At 47.1% G+C, this 17,298-nt stretch overlaps 1 protein-coding gene across 1 annotated transcript in view; it reads right to left on the bottom strand.

The window, feature by feature from the left end:
- TNR (tenascin R) overlaps nucleotides 1-17,078 on the bottom strand; it is a 78,955-nt gene extending 61,877 nt beyond the window's left edge. The window contains exons 1-2 of the mRNA XM_060276597.1: nucleotides 16,531-17,078; nucleotides 859-1,335 (exon numbers count right to left, since the gene is read on the bottom strand). Coding sequence (XP_060132580.1) covers nucleotides 859-1,335; nucleotides 16,531-17,029 — 976 coding nt within the window. The 5' untranslated portion in view covers nucleotides 17,030-17,078. The remainder of the gene's footprint in view (nucleotides 1-858; nucleotides 1,336-16,530) is intronic.
- Nucleotides 17,079-17,298: the final 220 nt, after the last annotated feature.

The raw sequence follows: 17,298 nt of genomic DNA, 5'->3' as shown, positions 1-17,298 counted from the left end.
ACGTGCTTTCGAACTGCTAGGTTGGCAGGAGCTGGGACCGAGCAACGGGAGCTCACCCGTCGCAGGGATTCGAACTGCCGACCTTCTGATCAGCAAGCCCTAGGCTCTGTGGTTTAACCCACAGCGCCACCTGCGTAGGTGGAGCCAACCATTTCTGGTTTTGTCCCCATTCTCCTGCCTGCTGCATTCTAGAAAGGCAACACTGAGACGGAGGAGGAAGAGGAGGTGCCTGGCAATGCCTCCCTTACTGCAAAGAGGTGGGCATGAGGGGGCTGGTTCAGGGCAGACTGAGCATGGTAGGGCAGTGCCCTATAAAGCCCAATAGATGAGCCCTCACTGCTGTTGTCTCAGGATTTCAGTCTTGAGTTCTCATGGCAACACCTGACTTCTTACCCCAAAGATCGCTGCCGAAGCCCCTCTGCCGCAAGGTATTGCCGAAGCCTCTTCTCTTTCTGCCATACCAATGGTGCTCAACAGCCTTCCCTGCTCTAATTTCTCATCATAGCATGTGGGAAAACCTGCTACGGTGACATCTTCCTTTTTAAACAAAGTCAAGGCGATTTAATAGAATGTCAGCTTTTCACAATGGATCTGGTTGTACCTGTGAAATAGTTACAATAGCTTCAACAACATTACTATGTAAATATATGATAATGCATCGGATGGGTGATGGAAGGGAAGCCAGCACACTAGCATGCCTACAGCTGCATAGCAGCAACATTTTTTTAAAAAAACAAAACAAAAGAAGGAGTCTGCAAAACCTATAAAAAGGAGAAATATGTGCGCTGATTGAGCAGGAACAATTACTAGGAAACATGGGCTGTGCCTCGTACAGAGGGCATCACACAGCCATCCTACCTGCTGAGCAGTCTCGCCCCTGGTAGCCTTCCTCGCAAGAGCACAGGCCCTCCTGGCAGAACCCGCGCCCGCTGCAGGCATTGAGGCATCTCAGCTGCCCACAGTCTTCCCCCACGTAGCCCTCCTGGCAGATGCAAGTCCCGTTGGCACATTTCCCCTTTCCGGAGCAGTCCTCAGGGCACCTGAGCTCGCCGCAGTCTTCCCCGGCAAAGCCCTCTTCGCAGATGCATTCTCCATCCACACAGAGCCCTCGGGAGCTGCAGTCAGTGGGGCAGCGGGCCTCTGAGCAATCCTCTCCGCTATAGTCACTGTCACAGATGCACTGCCCATCGATGCACACGCCCCGGCTGGAGCAGCCCATGGGGCAGAGGGGCTCGGAGCAGTTCTTCCCAGCCCAGCCTTCATTGCAGACACAACCACAGGATTCCAGGCTGAAGTTGCCATGGCCACTGCAGTGGGGGATGTAATCTAGCTGCCCTGGAAGGGTGGAGAAAAGCATTGCCATTAATAATGGTACTTAGCACACTTTGTGTGCTTTATCTTAGGCAGGCGTAGTCTCCTGCACAAATATGAGATGGGAGAACACCTGGATTGGCAGTAGTGCATGTGAAGAGGATCTAGGGCAGGCATGTCAAACCTGCGGCCCTCCAGATGTTTTGGACTACAATTCCCATCTTCCCCAACCACTGGTCCTGCTAGCTAGGGATCATGGGAGTTGTAGGCCAAAACATCTGGAGGGCAGCAGGTTTGACATGCCTGATCTAGGGGTCTTAGACCACAAGCTTATCCCGAGTCAACAGTGTGATGCAGCAGCAACAAACGCTAATGCTATTCTAGGCTGCATCAATAGAACTATAGTGTCCAGATCAAGGGAAGCAACAGTACCACTCTGTTCTGCCTTGGTCAGACCACACCTGGAGTACTTGTGTCCAATTCTGGGCACCACAATTTAAGAAGGATGTTGACTAGTGTGCAGAGGAGGGCAACCAAGATGACAGAGGGTCTGGAAACCAAGTCTGATGAGGAACGGTTGAGGCAGTCGGGTATTGTTTAACCTGAAAAAGATGAGACTAAGAAGAGATATGATAGCTATCTTCAAATATCTTAAGGGCTCCCGCATGGAATACGGAGCAAGCTTGTTTTCTCCTGCTTCAGAGGACAGGTGCCAAACCAATGGATTCCAGTTAGAAGAAAGGAGATTCTGACTAAACATCAGTAAGAGCTTTTGGACAGTGGAACAGACTCCCTAGGGAAGTTGTGCACTCTCCTTCCTTGGAAGTTTTAAAGCAGAGGTTGGATGGTGTGAGGGACAGGGGATATCGCGAAGTCCCTCCCCTCCTGAGTTCAAGCCCGTCCCCGAGCAAAGGGGAAAGCAGGGAGAGTTCCGATTCCAGTGGGGAAGCAGGAAGTCGTGTCCGAGGCTCAGGCAAGGTAGAGGAGCCAGGGTCCCAGGTGGGACAGGAAGGGGCAAGCAAGGGGGGAAGACCCATCCCTCCAACTCCAGAATTACGCAGGAAGAGGAGGGGCAAGAGGATGGGTCTGCCAAAGCTTTTGTGTTGGAGAAAGACGCGCCAAAAGCCATTAGGAGGTTCTGAAACCGACTGACAACATCGCTCCGTGTAAATAGCAATGACTTGAGCACTGTAAATACGCAGCACCAATAAAAGAATAAAATGCAGAGCTGCGTAGCGTCGTTACTCTGAAGTAGTCCACTCCGGCCACTGTGACAGATGGCTATCTGTCATGGATGCTTTAGTTCCTATTCCTGCATTGCAGATGGTTAGACGAAATGACCCTCAAGGTCTCTTCCAACTGTACAATTATATGACGCTATGCTTCTAATCATCTTTACAACTGTCCCATAGAGCAGTAGTATGACCCCCTTTCTGAAGATGGGGTGTGCTAGGATTACTTTGGGCAGCTGTCAAGGTCCCACCACGACTGTTTATTTCTTTTAACTTATTTTTTCTGGCCTGGTGATTTGAGCAATGCTGTCTGGCTGCATCAAGCTCTTTTTTAAAATTCTCCACAGTGAGTCTGGTATACTGTTGCTGTGGCTTGACGTGGGAAATTAAAATGGCAGCTAATCCCAGTTACCTGGCACTGTCCATGTTTGCTGCCGCTTGGTGAGCACACCGGGGCCTAGTGACAGAGGAGGTGCCCACCAGAGGTCGCTTTGCCCACGACCCCCTCAAAACTCAAGCTGGCCTTAGTGAGTCCGCCTAGTGAGGTGCACTGAGCAAAGTGGGTTATTTTCATTTGGGGTGGACTTGAAAATAGGCTAATTTCCCCCAACAGCCAGTTCCAGATTTGGAAATATGACCATGCTCTTGATTATGGAATTGTGATAGGGTCTGGTTACCACTCCTCTCCAGCTCCTCACAATCCTCACTTGTGTAAACTCCCCAACACTGCACTGCTGGCCCATCTCTTCCTTCCATCTTACCTACAGCTACTGGCAGGGAAGCAGGAAGAGGCCACCTAACACCACCGAGCAGGGCCCCCTTTCCTACCATGTTGGCATCCCAGCCACCAGAGAGCTTGGGTCGTATGATTAGGAAACCGACCTCCCAGGTAAGGCCAAACTAAAGGCCCTACTATTAGGAAAGGAGCAAAAGTTAACTCGGACGGTAGCCAGATTCTGCACGCAGATCTGCAGGACCAGTCTTCCCCCCCAGAACAAGACGGCCATTGGAATAGCAAACTCGGTATTGGACTGTGGGAAGTAGTTCCTTCGCTCGGGTACGAAACCGAGAACTTTGAGCAGCACCAGGGGAAAGGCCAGCTGGACCCTCCCTCTGGAAACATAGCCCCTTCAAACTCATAGACTCTTATATCCACCCCCAATGACAACTCCCATAGCCCTGTAAAGCATTTTTATTTTTAATAGCTGGTATATGACCATAATGAAGCTTGATTGATTGATTAGGAAACACATATTAGCTGTTCCGGAATGCTGTTCTGAATTGTATTAAAACTATGATACTTGTTCCAGACCAGGGACCATGAGTGCCTGGCATGTGTATAAACCATTACCTTATTTTTATGCACCCCATTTCACACAGATAGTACCAGGGATGTTCAAATTCAGAATTAAGGGAATTAGTGGGAGATCAACAAAATGTTGCAGCGTATACCTGTCCTGTAAGAGGAGCCTTGAGGTGCTGCTCAGGAACCTCAGGAGGAGGGGATTTCAGAAGAGGCCTCTACCATGCTATGTAGAGCTAGAGAGTTCAGATTATGGGTGCAATCCTATACATGTCTTCTGAGACGTAAATCCAATTGAGATAAATGAGACTTACTCCTGGGAAGATGTGTATAGGATTGCAGATTAAGTCTCTCTCTCTCTCTCTCTCTCTCTCTCTCTCTCTCTCTCTCTCTCTCCACTACCACAGGCAGAAGTGAACATAGAGTAATCCAGGATTTTAACAAAACTGTGATGAGGCTGAAGTGGGTTTCTCATCATGACTCTCCCAAGCAAAGCTACAGCAAAGGCAGCTCCTCCCTTGGTGTTCCATATGCACCTCAAAATTCATTCTCCAGGCAATGGAATCATAGAATTGTAGAGTTGCAAGGGACCCTGAGGCAGAGGTGGAGCTAGCTCACATGCTGTGTATCCGGGGGCGGGGCTAGCCGCCCGCAGGGGCGGGGCTAGCTGCCCGCAGCAAGTGGCGAGCTTCCCAGGGGGCTCTGCGGCAGGGATGACACCAGGAGCGGACTGCACCTACCGCACCCCCTTCCTCTGCCAGTGAAGACCACCTGGTCCAAACTCTCTGCAATGCAGGAATATGCCGCTGTACCATGTGGGCAGTTTAGTTTTTTAAGATTTCCCTATCGTTATAGGCTCAACCACCCCCAACAGTCTGTAAGTCCTGGAAGCACGCAGATCCTTACTAGACTACTGTATCTGAGATTAAAAATGAATGAATGAATGAATGAATAAATAAATAAATAAATAGTATTTTAAAGGGGTTGGCATTTGACTATGTTTTACACAGAGTAGAGCCATTTAAACTAAAGTAGCTAACTTAGTCATGCATATTACAGTGGGTCTACTCGGAGTAAAACTTAGTTGAATATCATGCTTGGATACAACTGTCTACCTAGGGAGCCCCCTGATAATGTAGAAAAACCTCTGCCTTTTTGTGTCTAGTCTCATCTCCCCTCAAAAACAGGAGGCACTCAATGAGCTAAGCTGGCTATTAGAGGCAAAGATGATGATAGAGAGCCCCTTTTGACAAGGCTTTTAAAAGCTCTTTCAAGCTGTTTGCTTTGAGGGTTTTTGTACCTATCAGTGTTTGAAAATCCTGTGGGACATTGGGCCTCCTTTCTCCTGAAGTAGCCACTGCTGCTTGACCCATGATGAAACTGAAGCCCAAACATGCCTGATGATATTAATATTTACACTTATTTTCATAAAGGTGCATAGTAATCATAATTCAAAGTCTTTACAGCATCCGTTTAGGACACAGGGAGATCTATGCACACTTTAAAAAAATAAAAGTTGACAACTGTTCTGGAAGCCCCTTTGGGTACGACTGGGAAAGTGGTGTTGCCAGAGGAGAGGCCTGCCCTCTTTCCGCTTCCTTCTCCTCCTTTCTCTGCGCCTCCTTGTTTTTAGAGATTTATACTCTACCCCGCAGGGAGCTTTCAGGGGAGCTTATGAAGCATCTAACATTACAATAAACGCAAATTAAAACAAAATATTAAAGCAACACAAGTAAAAAAAAAGAGTGGCATAAAAGCAGCCAGTAGACATAAAACAAATACAAAGCAGCATAAAAGCAAACAGCAGAGGATTAAAAAGCCCGATAAAAATTAAAAAGCTATTTGCTCTATGGGAGAAGAACAGTGGTACTTGTGCATTTTCTCCTGGGAGGGCAGTAGTGGGTGAACTGTGTCATTCAGACGGGCAGGGAGGGCAGAGAGGCATTCAGACAGGCAGGGAGAGCCTTAAGTGCTCCCTCTCCCAAGCATAACTTCTCCAAATGGATCTACTCCCCTCTGGTGCAGTCATTTTGAACTAAAAATAAAGCAGAGGAGATCTCCTCATGGTATCTGATCTCCTTTGACTACCCTTAACATTTCAGGCGCAATGATGTTCTTCTTCATTGGCTTCAAACACAGCTCGGATCTTGCAAGAAGTTTCTTATCTACTTATTATTTATTTCATAACATCTGTACACCACTTGATTGTAAAAAAAACAAACAAAAAACCAAACCCTCAAAGTGGTTTGCAAAAGGAGAAAACAATTACAACCCTACTTTAAAACATACAAATGTTAAAATACTAAAACAGATTTAAAAAACCTTAGATTATCTGGGTAGACTTGTCTAAACAAAGTCACTTCCGCATCTCACGGAGGTGGTGTTGTGGGTGTGGCCTGAGCGAACTCTCGCGATGGGGGCTGAGCGTGCAGCCCCCTCGCGAGATGGGAGTTCCCGCCTCCGTCATACCCGGGCAGACCAATAGGGTCAGGCGGGAGGCGGGGCTTCCCTTCTTTTAAACGAGCCGGAGGCGGGAACTCAGCCTCTTCTGCCCTGGCTCTCAGCCCATTCGGTTCACCCACCCACCCGCCCTTTAGGCTAGGCAGGTTAGGCCGACGCTGCTATGGACTTCAGTTGGTCGCCTTGGTTGGCCGGGGGGCCTGGTAGGACTTTTTCCACTTGGACTAGCCAAACTGGTTTTTTCACCTACCTCATAGCATTTTGTTACAACTTGGTTTGGCGGTTAGGCATTGGAAATTTGCATAAAAGAAGAAGGGGGGCAGATTACGTCATCCTCTGCCCAGAAATTGGAGATTTAATCCCGTTAAAGGGGTTCCGGGGGCGGTAGCTTTGTCCTGAGCCTACGGAGGTCAGGGCCTTATAGCACCCCCCAACGGTGGCCACTGGAGGTGTCTCAGTAGATGTACATCATTGGGCTCCTTTCTGGTGGTTAATTTCTCCCAGACTGTAACACACGGGTTACAGTCGGATATAGTCGGTTAGGTTCCAATGCCTAAGCCAATACTGCTCAACATCCGAAACCAATAAAGTTGTAGCCTTTTCGCCCACTTAAAATCATTTCACTGTGTCTTGTGTCTTATTTCCTGGGGAGTGAGGGACATCGCCACACAATGATGTTTTCAGCAGGTGCTGAAAAGGGTACAGTGAAGGCAGCTGCTGGATTTCAATAGGCGGGAAGGGGGAGGGCACCGCGGTTGCCCCAGCTTCACCCACCAAGGAGGGAGGAAGAGAGCGTGACCTGGGGGTGGAAGCAGAGGAGAGACTGCAGCAGCATTGCTTCCCCTCTCCTTGGCTGGGTTCCACTGTGTGAGTGAGCCCCCCCCCCCGTGCCGTTTCACAAGGCTGGGATCCGACAGTCTGACGCCAGCCTTGCAAAGCTGCGCAGGGCTGCCGGGGTGCGTGTGTGAGGGCACCCCTCCAATTGGACTGATTTGAATCAGCTGCTTTGGCAGCTAGGGCTCAGCAGGTGTAGCCACAGCAGGCTCCCTCCATGCCCACCCCTGGGCGTGCCCCAATATGTATATGCTCCGGGCAGTGGTAGCACATGCTACGCCACTGTGTAGTCATGCCAATTCCACCAATTGGAGCAGTTAAGTGGGCCTGTGTGGGGTAAGGCGATCTCATAAGTCAACTGGTCCCAAGTTGTTAAGGGCTTCCTATGCTAATTTTGTTGTTTAGTCGTTTATTCGTGTCCGACTCTTCGTGACCCCATGGACCATAGCACGCCAGGCACTCCTGTCTTGCACTGCCTCCCGCAGTTTGGTCAAACTCATGTTCGTAGCTTCGAGAACACTGTCCAATCATCCTATGCTAATAGGAACACCTTGAACCTGGCCTGGTAGCAAATCAGTGCAAACCTCTGAGCACATGTGTTAAATGTTGACAAGGCCTCACTCCTGTTGGCAATTGGGCTGCAGCGCTCTGCACAAACTGCAGATCAAGTGTTGTGGGAATGTTCAGGGAGGCAGGAGAGGATATCCTTTCCAATTTGTGTTAACAAATTCTACAATTTAGCAGAGTGACATTCCCCTTTTTAAACTTGTGCAGCGGATAGCGTTTGCCAGGCTTGTATAAGCCTCTAAAATAAGTCTCCTGGTAAATTCCCCTTTATTCCCTCATAAAAAGATTAGACACGACACAGTCTTCTAGAAAAGTATAAAAAGGGTTTACTCACTCACTCGTTCTGTTTACAGATGGATCCCAGAAAGCAGACTTAAGTTACAAAAGTAATATACCTGGAAACTATCCCATAAGGAGATAGCTCCTAGCATCTCAAACTAAGCAATGTTGCTTCTTCGAGGAATGGAGTCAAAGAGAGAGAGATGGCCTCCAATGAGGTATTTTGTTACCTGCACAGGTGAGGCCATGCTCACCTCTCATCACATGCAGAGGAAGTCTGTCCCAGCCCAGGAGACAGGAAGTTCCGACTGGCTGGTCCAGGCACACCCTTTTTATGTCCACTCTAGGGATGTTGTTTTTGACTGCTCAATGTTTCACATCCCACAAGTGTGAGGGAAGCCGCACATTGAGTAATCCAGTCTGGAAGCGAGCAGCACATGAATTAATGTGCTTTCCCAGTCCAGGAATGGCTGTAGCTGTTGAACCAGCTGCAGTTGGTAAAAGGCACCAGAGGCAGATTTAGGGCAGCGACAGCGGTGCTCACAGCTGAGAAGGGCGCCTTCTCAAAGCCCAGTAATCACTTGCCTGGCTTTGAGAAGAAGGCATGAGGGTCTGACTAGGACCCTGCTAGAACCTTGCACCTCCTTCCCCAAGGGAGGCGTGAGGGCTGCATGGAGGGCATCAAATGGCCTTGCACAGAGTTGGATCCAAAGCACCCCCAAACTGTGAACCTGCTCCTTTCTGGTGTGAATCCGATTAAGTCATGATCTGATCTAGCCGCTCAGGGTTTGCAGCTGAAATTTTAATTAGCTGACACGTCGGTTGAGCTGTCTAGCAAAGGGCTCCGATTTGATCTGGAACGTGCAACTCTTGGGCATCTTTTCCCTTAATTATCTCAGACTTTATTATCCTCCAGATCTCTGTGGCGAAATGGAGTTTTCTGGCTCCTTTGCCCGCTGCCCAGAAATCAAACAGGAGACTCCAGGAGGGTGAAGTTACTAGCAGACCCTGCCTTGTGTTTGTGCGTCTCTCAAGTTCAGCCTCAATATTAGGCAAAGGGCAGGTCAGGAGGCGTCGCTTTGCCTCTGGTGACTCGCTCCCATCAGTCTAACTTCCAAGTGTCTAACTTCCATTCAAACAAAACCAACACTAAGCTGATGAATTTCACGTTGTTCGGTCTCTGGAGCCTCAGACTTTGAGACCCAGGTGGAGGAGCCTGGGAGGCAAGTCGTGTTGGGGCCTAGCCCTAGAGCACTCCCTGCTGCAGCCAGGAAATAGAAGCTGCATCCACAGGAGCATGGCACAGTGCACATGTGAATGAAGTAACAGCAAGAGCTTTTATTAAGCTGAGCAAAAGACAACCTGCAGGGTCCCTTTAGGCTAAGATTTTACCTGAAAGCCGGTCAGGTGCGGAGGCCTGGCAGCTCTTGTGATGGTCCTTCTTAAAGGCAATGCTGCGCTCGGTCAAGACAGCAGAATTCATTAACTTGCCGAATGTGGGGCCTGGTTGCTGTGAACAGGATCAAGTGAGGTGGCGTGTGGAGCCATTGTTGTGTGTGTAGTAGTTTGTGTGTTTGCAGAGGGAGGTGGCCCCTCAGGTGTCAAATTTTGGCTCTATCTGTGGTGTCAGCAGGAATCAAAGTCTTTTGTGAGGTGCTGCATAGAGAAAAAGAATTCTGGGGAACACCGGCAGAGAAATGAAACCGGGGCTGGTAGCCATTCTGGGATGAGTGCTCCTATTTGCCGAGTGGTTTTTGTCCTGTGTTTTAGTCTCCTGCATTGCCCTTTTACAAAACATGCAGCTAGGGTTGCCAGACTCAATAGAGGACAGGACTTCTGTGCCTTTAATTGCCCTGCTCTCTTTTGAGTCTGGAAGCCTTAAAGAGAAACCAGCAGACCCTTGGTTTAATTTCCGAGCAAAGGGTCTGCTGGTTTCTCTTTAAGGTTTCCAGACTCAAAAGAGAGCAGGGCAATTAAAGGCACAGAAGTCCTGTCCACTATTGAGTCTGGCAACCCTACATGCAGCAGCAAATGCTGTAGTATTTGCAGGGAAATGGGTTCCCTTCTCCCCTGCAATTTGGGGATTGATCCGCAGTGGTGATGTTGTCAAAGGAGCCTGCCAGCTCTAGGAACTCCCATATATTTGGAAGCAAGGATTCATTTTAGTATTTTTTCCATGGCTCTCCCTGCTGGATGTGTACACAATGTGATGATAGGTCAAGGAGGCAGGCAGAAACTCTTTCAAAAACGCCTCTCTCTCTTAAAATAGTCCCTCCGGTGTAAAGCATTTTCTGTGCTCTGCCTCTCTCTTTTGGGACTGATATTCATTATACCAACAAACCCCTTTGAAAACCACCTTATTACAATAGCCTGCTGTTTCTTTAGTTTTGAAGAACAGACTTCTAGAGGTGACCAACTGAACCGTGGTCTTTCGGAAGACTAAACCTGAAGGAATACAAGTGAGCTCCACAAAGCTCTGTGCTTTGTTATTCAGATGAAAACCAGTGCTTTCATTATAAATGTTTTTGTTGATAGCTCCTGACTGCTGAAGATACTCTCCCAGGTGTTTTAACTGTGTGTGCATGCACACACTTCTGATTTATTTATGTTTTTTTTTAAAAAAGTTGCTAACAGGCATGTGTATGCTAAGGGACTTATGCATATGCAATTGGATGCAGGATTGCAGCTTCAGAAGATAGAAAGCATTGTATTCTTTGATATGTTGAAGGGGTGTCCACAAGGCCCACAATTTGGCTTCACTACCACAAGCCACACCCACAGGTAGTGGGGAACTAAATTGCGCTGCCAATCCTTGCCCAAAACAAGCTTGAAGCCACCAGAGATATTGAAGAATACCAATGAAAACAGAAACAGGTGTTCAAATGGCCACTTTTGGCTTATTTGCCCCATGTCTGGAATGGGGATCAATCAAGTGACTACAATCTGTATTTGCTGCTGTTCTTGCTTTCAGTCTGCAAGTGATACATGATTGATTACCACTCCCCTACTTCCCACGTCACATTTTGTTTCTTATGAATTAAAATGAATGGAATGATGTAATTTACAGCTAGTGAGACAAAGGGAAGCAGTGCTGCAGTGAGACAAATGTAGGGCGGCACAGGATAGCCCATCAGGTGAAGTCACCCCCACTCAATAGAAAGAAGGTTCAGTAGAAACAATACTGCTTTCAGCTACAAGATGGTTTTTGCAAACTGTTGTTTCACAGTTTTATTTTAGGCTGCTCAAGAGAAAACAATATATCTTGCTGAGCTTTACTGCTTCTACACTCTGGGTTTTAAAAAATGTTTTTATCATCATAATTTATTTATACCCCGCCCATCTGGCTGGGTTTCCCCAGCCACACTGGGCGGCTTCCAACAGAAAAATGAAATAAAATAATCTATTAAACATTAAAAGCCTCCCTAAACAGGGCTGCCTTCAGATGTCTTCTAAAAATCTGGTAGCTGTTTTTCTCTTTGACATCTGATGGGAGGGCAGTCCAAAGGGCGGGCACCACCACCAGGGTGGATAAAAATCAATGATTTTTTTAAAAAAATCAAAAAAATCGGATTTTTTTGATTTAAATCGGATTTTTTTGATTTAAATCGGATTTTTTTGATTTAAATCGATTTTTTTGATTTAAATTGGATTTTTTTAAATAAAATGCTTTTTGAGGAAAATATATTACCATCCAAAGGTTATTCCATCATGAAATAAAGATTAGTTTTTTAATTATGTAGAATAAGGTTGTATATGTTTAATTTTTTGGGTAAATAAATTCCATTAATCCATTCACAATGTCATGCTCTTCCAGAGGTTTTTGTAAGATTATTGGGCATTTCCTAACCCTAACCCTAACCCTACAAGATATTATCACAGATGATTGGTTTACTTTTGCAGTTCTCAAAACTGAATTTGACTCAACAGAGATCACATGCCTCTTCTTCACAGCAAAAATGTTATAACATGAACAGAGTTGAGAAAAAGACCTTAATCCTATTGTTCTACAAACCTATGAATACAGAAACAACCCCTTCAGTGCTAAGTTTCAAGAAGTTCAGTGAATAGAATAGAAACAATATTTTTCTGATTGTTTGGAGTGGACAGTATTTAAGTTTTTCATGTGTAGGCTGGGCTGACAGTCTAAGTTTCTTAAAATATATTATTTTGTTTAGCCAAATTAGTTAACAAACATGGATGTTTGTTTAAGCAAATAACATATGCTGTAATGTTATTGTTTCAGTTGAATAAATCTATTTAAATTGTTATTATTAAGGTAATGATTATTTTTAAGTTGTCCAAATATGAATAACCCATTAAACTGGGGATAAAAAACTAATATGAAAAGTTGTTATTCTAAAAATCTTCATCTACTTGCATATTAAAGTTATACCAGGAATAATTAGTCTTTATGTAGAAAACTATGATTTAAATCAAGCCTTACTGACTAGTGATTTAAATCGTGATTTAAATCAGATTGATTTAAATCAAATCCACCCTGACCACCACCAAGAAGGCCCTCTGCCTGGTTCCCTGCAACTTGGCTTCTCGCAACGAGGGAACCGCCAGAAGGCCCTCGGTACTGGACCTCAGTGTCCGGGCAGAACAATGGGGGTGGAGATGCTCCTTCAGGTATACTGAACCAAGGCCATTTAGGGCTTTAAAGGTCAGCACCCAACACCTTGAACTGTGCTCGGAAACGTACTGGGAGCCAATGTAGGTCTTTCAAGACCGGTGTTATGTGGTCTCGGCGGTTGCTCCCAATCACCAGTCTAGCTGCCGCATTCTGGATTAGTTGTAGTTTCTGGGTCACCTTCAAAGGTAGCCCCACGTAGAGCGCATTGCAGTAGTCCAAGCGGGAGATAACTAGAGCATGCACCACTTTGGCGAGACAGTCTGCAGGCAGGTAGGGGCTCAGCCTGTGTACCAGATGGAGCTGATAGACAGCTGCCCTGGACACAGAATTGACCTGCACCTCCATGGACAGCTGTGAGTCCAAAATGACTCACAGGCTGCACACCTGGTCCTTCAGGAGCACAGTTACCCCATTCAGGACCAGGGAGTCCTCCACACCTGCCCGCCTCCTGTTCCCACAAACAGTACTTCTGTCTTGTCAGGATTCAACTTCAATCTGTTTATTAACATTAAGTCTCTACACCATGGATAGGCAAACTAAGACCCCGGGGCTGGATGTGGCCCAATCACCTTCTAATCCAGCCCGCGAACAGTATGGGAATCAGCGTATTTTGACATGAGTAGAATGTGTCCTTTTATTTAAAATGCATCTCTTGGTTATTTGTGGGGCATAGGAATTTGTTCATTCCCCCCCCGCCCCAAAATATAGTCCATCGAGCCCCCCACAAGGTCTGAGGGACAGTGGACAGGCCCCCTGCTGAAAAAGTTTGCTGACCCCTGCTCTACACTCTGGTTTTGATTGGCTGTCTGACAACAAGGGAGAGACTTCTTCAAGATGTCGAAGGGTCTCTAGGGTAGTGTTTCTCAAAAGTTTGAACCTTTTCCTGAAACTTTATCTCCCGGGCCTCACTCAAGAAGCACTGTGCTCAAGAAGAAACACTCAAGAAGCACTGTGCCAAGCTAACCTTGGGTTCAGACTAAGGCTGAGCTCAAAATTATTGCTTGAGAACTCTCAGCTCAAATTGGTGCGTGCAATCTGGGCTGTCAGAAAAGCGTGTTTGTGTTTTTAGCTGGGCAATAGATGTGGTGGGGATTAAATGAAATGCTTTGAAAGGTTCCTGCGAAGGTGCTACCACTGATACTGTGGCCCCCAATGAATCTTTTGAAGAATTTTGACACCCCATCAAAATTTACCATGGTCCTCCTTATATTCAATGCTTCTGAGAGTTCTTGTTACTTGGGGAGGGGGGGAATTTTCACTCAACTCCAAATATTCATTCAACCATGAAGCTAGCTGGGCAAATCATTATTTCGCTGTATAACCCACCTCACAGGGAAGTTATGCAGGCAACATAGGACAACGCATCATGCATGCCACCCTGGGTTCTTTGAACAGACGTTTGGTTACAAACTTGATAAATGATATAATACCGTGTTTTCCCTTTTTTAAGACACCGTCTTATTACTTTTTTTTCCTCCAAAAACCACAGGGTGGCTTATTTTCGGTGGGATGTCTTATTTTTTTATTACGGTTTTTATGGTACCTTATGGTCTCCTCGGCCGGGCCAGGCCGCTGGCTCGGGGCACTGCTGGGCGCTTTGAGCTGCTGGGCGCTTCGCGCGCTCCAGCAACCGTTACTAGACGGCGGGACAGCAGGCCTCCTCGGCCGAGCAGAGGCGAGGCCGCTGGCTCCGGCGCTCCGCCCGGTGCTGCTGGGCACTGTGAGCTGCTGGGCGCTCCACGCACTCCAGCAACCGTTACTAGACGGTGGGATGGCAGGCCTCCTCGGCCGGGCGGAGGCGAGGCCGCTGGCTCGGGCGCTCTGCCCGGTGCTGCTGGGTGCTCCGAACTGCTGGGCGCTCTGCGCTCCAGCAGCCGGTTCCGGATGGCAGGCCTCCTCCTCCTCCTGCTGCCACAGCTGGCGTGCTGGGTCCCACTGGCTGGCTGGGGCGCTCGGCGGTCTCGCTCCACATGGCATGGAGGTATGTCTTATTTTTGGGGTATGTCTTATATTTTGCAAAAGGTTAAAAATCCTGCCATGACTTACTTTATGACTGCGCCTTAAAAAAAGGGGAAACAGGGATAAATATGCAAACTTCTGTTTGGCAGATGAATGTGCAGAGATTCTCACACTCAGTCCACTGGTTTCTGCTTCTGCACTTCTCCATCTCATCCAGAACAGAACTTTAGCATCTCCCTTAGCAGAGAAATGAGCTCCCAACATGGGCTCACCTTGGACATTTCTCATCTAGGAGAGATGTAAAAGCTCTGTTTCAATTGTGGTGGATATATGTAGGGGGAAAGCACAAAGCATTCAGGTTACCTGGTCCCTCAACTTCTCCATCATGTCTGAAGCATTGTGCATGGAGGAGGATGCTTTCAAGCCTCCCAGATAAGAGTAGACAGTCTCATGCATGCATGTTCATTCTTCAGCAGGTTGCAGTCTGGAGCACCCCCTGGACAGCCCCAAAGACAGAATTGTCCCTCTGCTTCTGTCTCACCACTATCAACAAGTTTTAGCTTCTAGTTGGCCATTTCACTAGTGTGTTTGGTGGGTACGAAGTGTGGCCTAGCACAGTGGTCCCCAAACTGCTCTACCCCAGACCACTTGAAAACTGCTGAGGGTCTTGATGGACCGCTTAATGATCATTATTATTTTGGGCTGATTATGGCAATTGTAATGTAATGTAATGTAATTGCCAGGTGCTCTATCATTTTAATTGTATTTTAATTGCTTTTTTATTTCTTATACATTGCATCATATTACAATCTGAATTCCATAGAATTCAAATCACAATACAATAAAATCCAATGCAAGAAATAGAAAAAGAAATAAAACCCAATTCAAAAAATCAATATGAATAGTTAATGCAATAGATGTGCTATCTCCCGACTTCAACCACAAATCCATAGCCATGCTGTAGGCCATATGAATGAAGCTTGTGGACCACAGTTAGTACATGGACCACACTCTGGGAACCCCCCACTTAAGAATCAAGGTACCAATGCCTAAGTGCATTCAGGTATCTTCCCCCTAAATCAGCTAAATACGCAGGGGCTGAAAGCTGATCTGGGGACTGACCTCTCAAAGCCAGCAAGGTGTGGCATATACTTGAAAGGGGGAGCACAGCAACCTGCCAATTGGACACACATCTTGCCCAAATGGATAAGGAGGGTCCCCCAATTTAGACCTTTCCATATGATTAATTACAGTCATACCTCGGGTTGCGTACATGATCCCTGCGGGAGGCACATTCGCAACCCGCAGCACCGCGTCTGCACACACGCGTTATGCGATTCGGCGCTTCTGAGCATGATGTCATTTTGCGTTTCTGCGCATGTGCGAGTGCCGAAACCCGGAAGTTACCCATTGCGGTACTTCCGGGTTCAGCGCAGAGCGCAACCCCAAAACGCACAACCCGTAGCGTTCGCAACCCGGGGTATGACTGTAATTTATTTTGTCCATGAAATGTCACTAGACATACCTTTTTTAACTGGGTGGCTTGGGGTACAAACTTTTTGGGTTTTTTTGTTTTGGGTGGTGGGGAAAGAGGAAAGGTATAGAAAAAGGGAGAGAAGGAGAGAAAGATAGACACCTGGGTTTTTTTTTTAAATGAAAGTGAATCTAATGTCTGTGAGTTAGGATTAAAACTAGAGCAAATTCCAGGTCTGCAAAGCTTGAGGGCATTCCTGGAAATCTGAAAGCACAATGCAGAATTCTGCCTACCCCAGCAGTGCTTGGGATTCCAGCTGTTGTTGGGCTACAACTCCCATCACCCCTGATGGAATGATGGGAGTTGTAGTCAAACAACAAGCTTGAGAACCACTAAGCAAATGACTCATCAATTCATTCTTTTTTTATTTGTAATTTCTTAGCTTTCACCAAGACCCCACGGCACCAGTTACTACCTGTGGCTGCATTTTCTTGGCAGCAATTGGAGTTGCATTGGTCACGAAGCACGGACACCTCCCTCTCCAGCATCTCAATCCTGCTCAGCAGCTCTTGTATGTCCCGGGAGGAGGCGGCACACTTGCAGGTCTGTTTGGGGAGGTTTATCCTGTGGGTGAAGGTGACCTGGCTCTCACTGTCTGAGGTCTGTTCGGTGTATTCCGCCATCCGGTCATCTTCTGAACTCACCTCTGGGTCAGACGAAGCCTCTAGGGATGTTGCGCAGAGGCTGTCCAGAGGCACATTTATGTTGTATATATGGCTGAAGACCATGGGCTGGTCTTTGATAGGTGCCGTGTAGTTGGTGAAGCCCCCTTCGGTGTCAGTCACCTGTCTTTTTACCCTCTCCGTCATCACTTCCAGGCGGCACTCGAAAGGTCTGAAGATGGACCCCAGCAGCATTAAGTGGAGACTGACTAGAATGTTCCTTAGAACTGCATGTTCACCATCAGCCCCCATTTTCTTAGGGAGGACAGGAAGCTTCTGTCCCAGCGATGGAAGGCAGGGTTCTAGCGGAACCTGAAACAAAGCACATGAGGGGAATTCATGAGACCAGTGTTGGGAGTAGATCCTAAGAGGATATGATAGATTTGAGGCTGAAATCCTTTGCACAGACAGTAGAAACATCTATGCATGTAAGCGTAGGATTAAGTGTGTGTGTGTGTGTGTGTGTGTGAGAGAGAGAGAGAGAGAGAGAGAGAGAGAGAGAGAGAGAGAAAGAAAGAAAG

The sequence above is a fragment of the Zootoca vivipara genome, chromosome 7 (assembly GCF_963506605.1).
Source record: "Zootoca vivipara chromosome 7, rZooViv1.1, whole genome shotgun sequence".
NCBI lineage: Eukaryota > Metazoa > Chordata > Lepidosauria > Squamata > Lacertidae > Zootoca > Zootoca vivipara.
The sequence above is the reverse complement of the archived record's forward strand: the minus strand, read 5'-3'. Positions and strand labels throughout refer to the sequence as shown.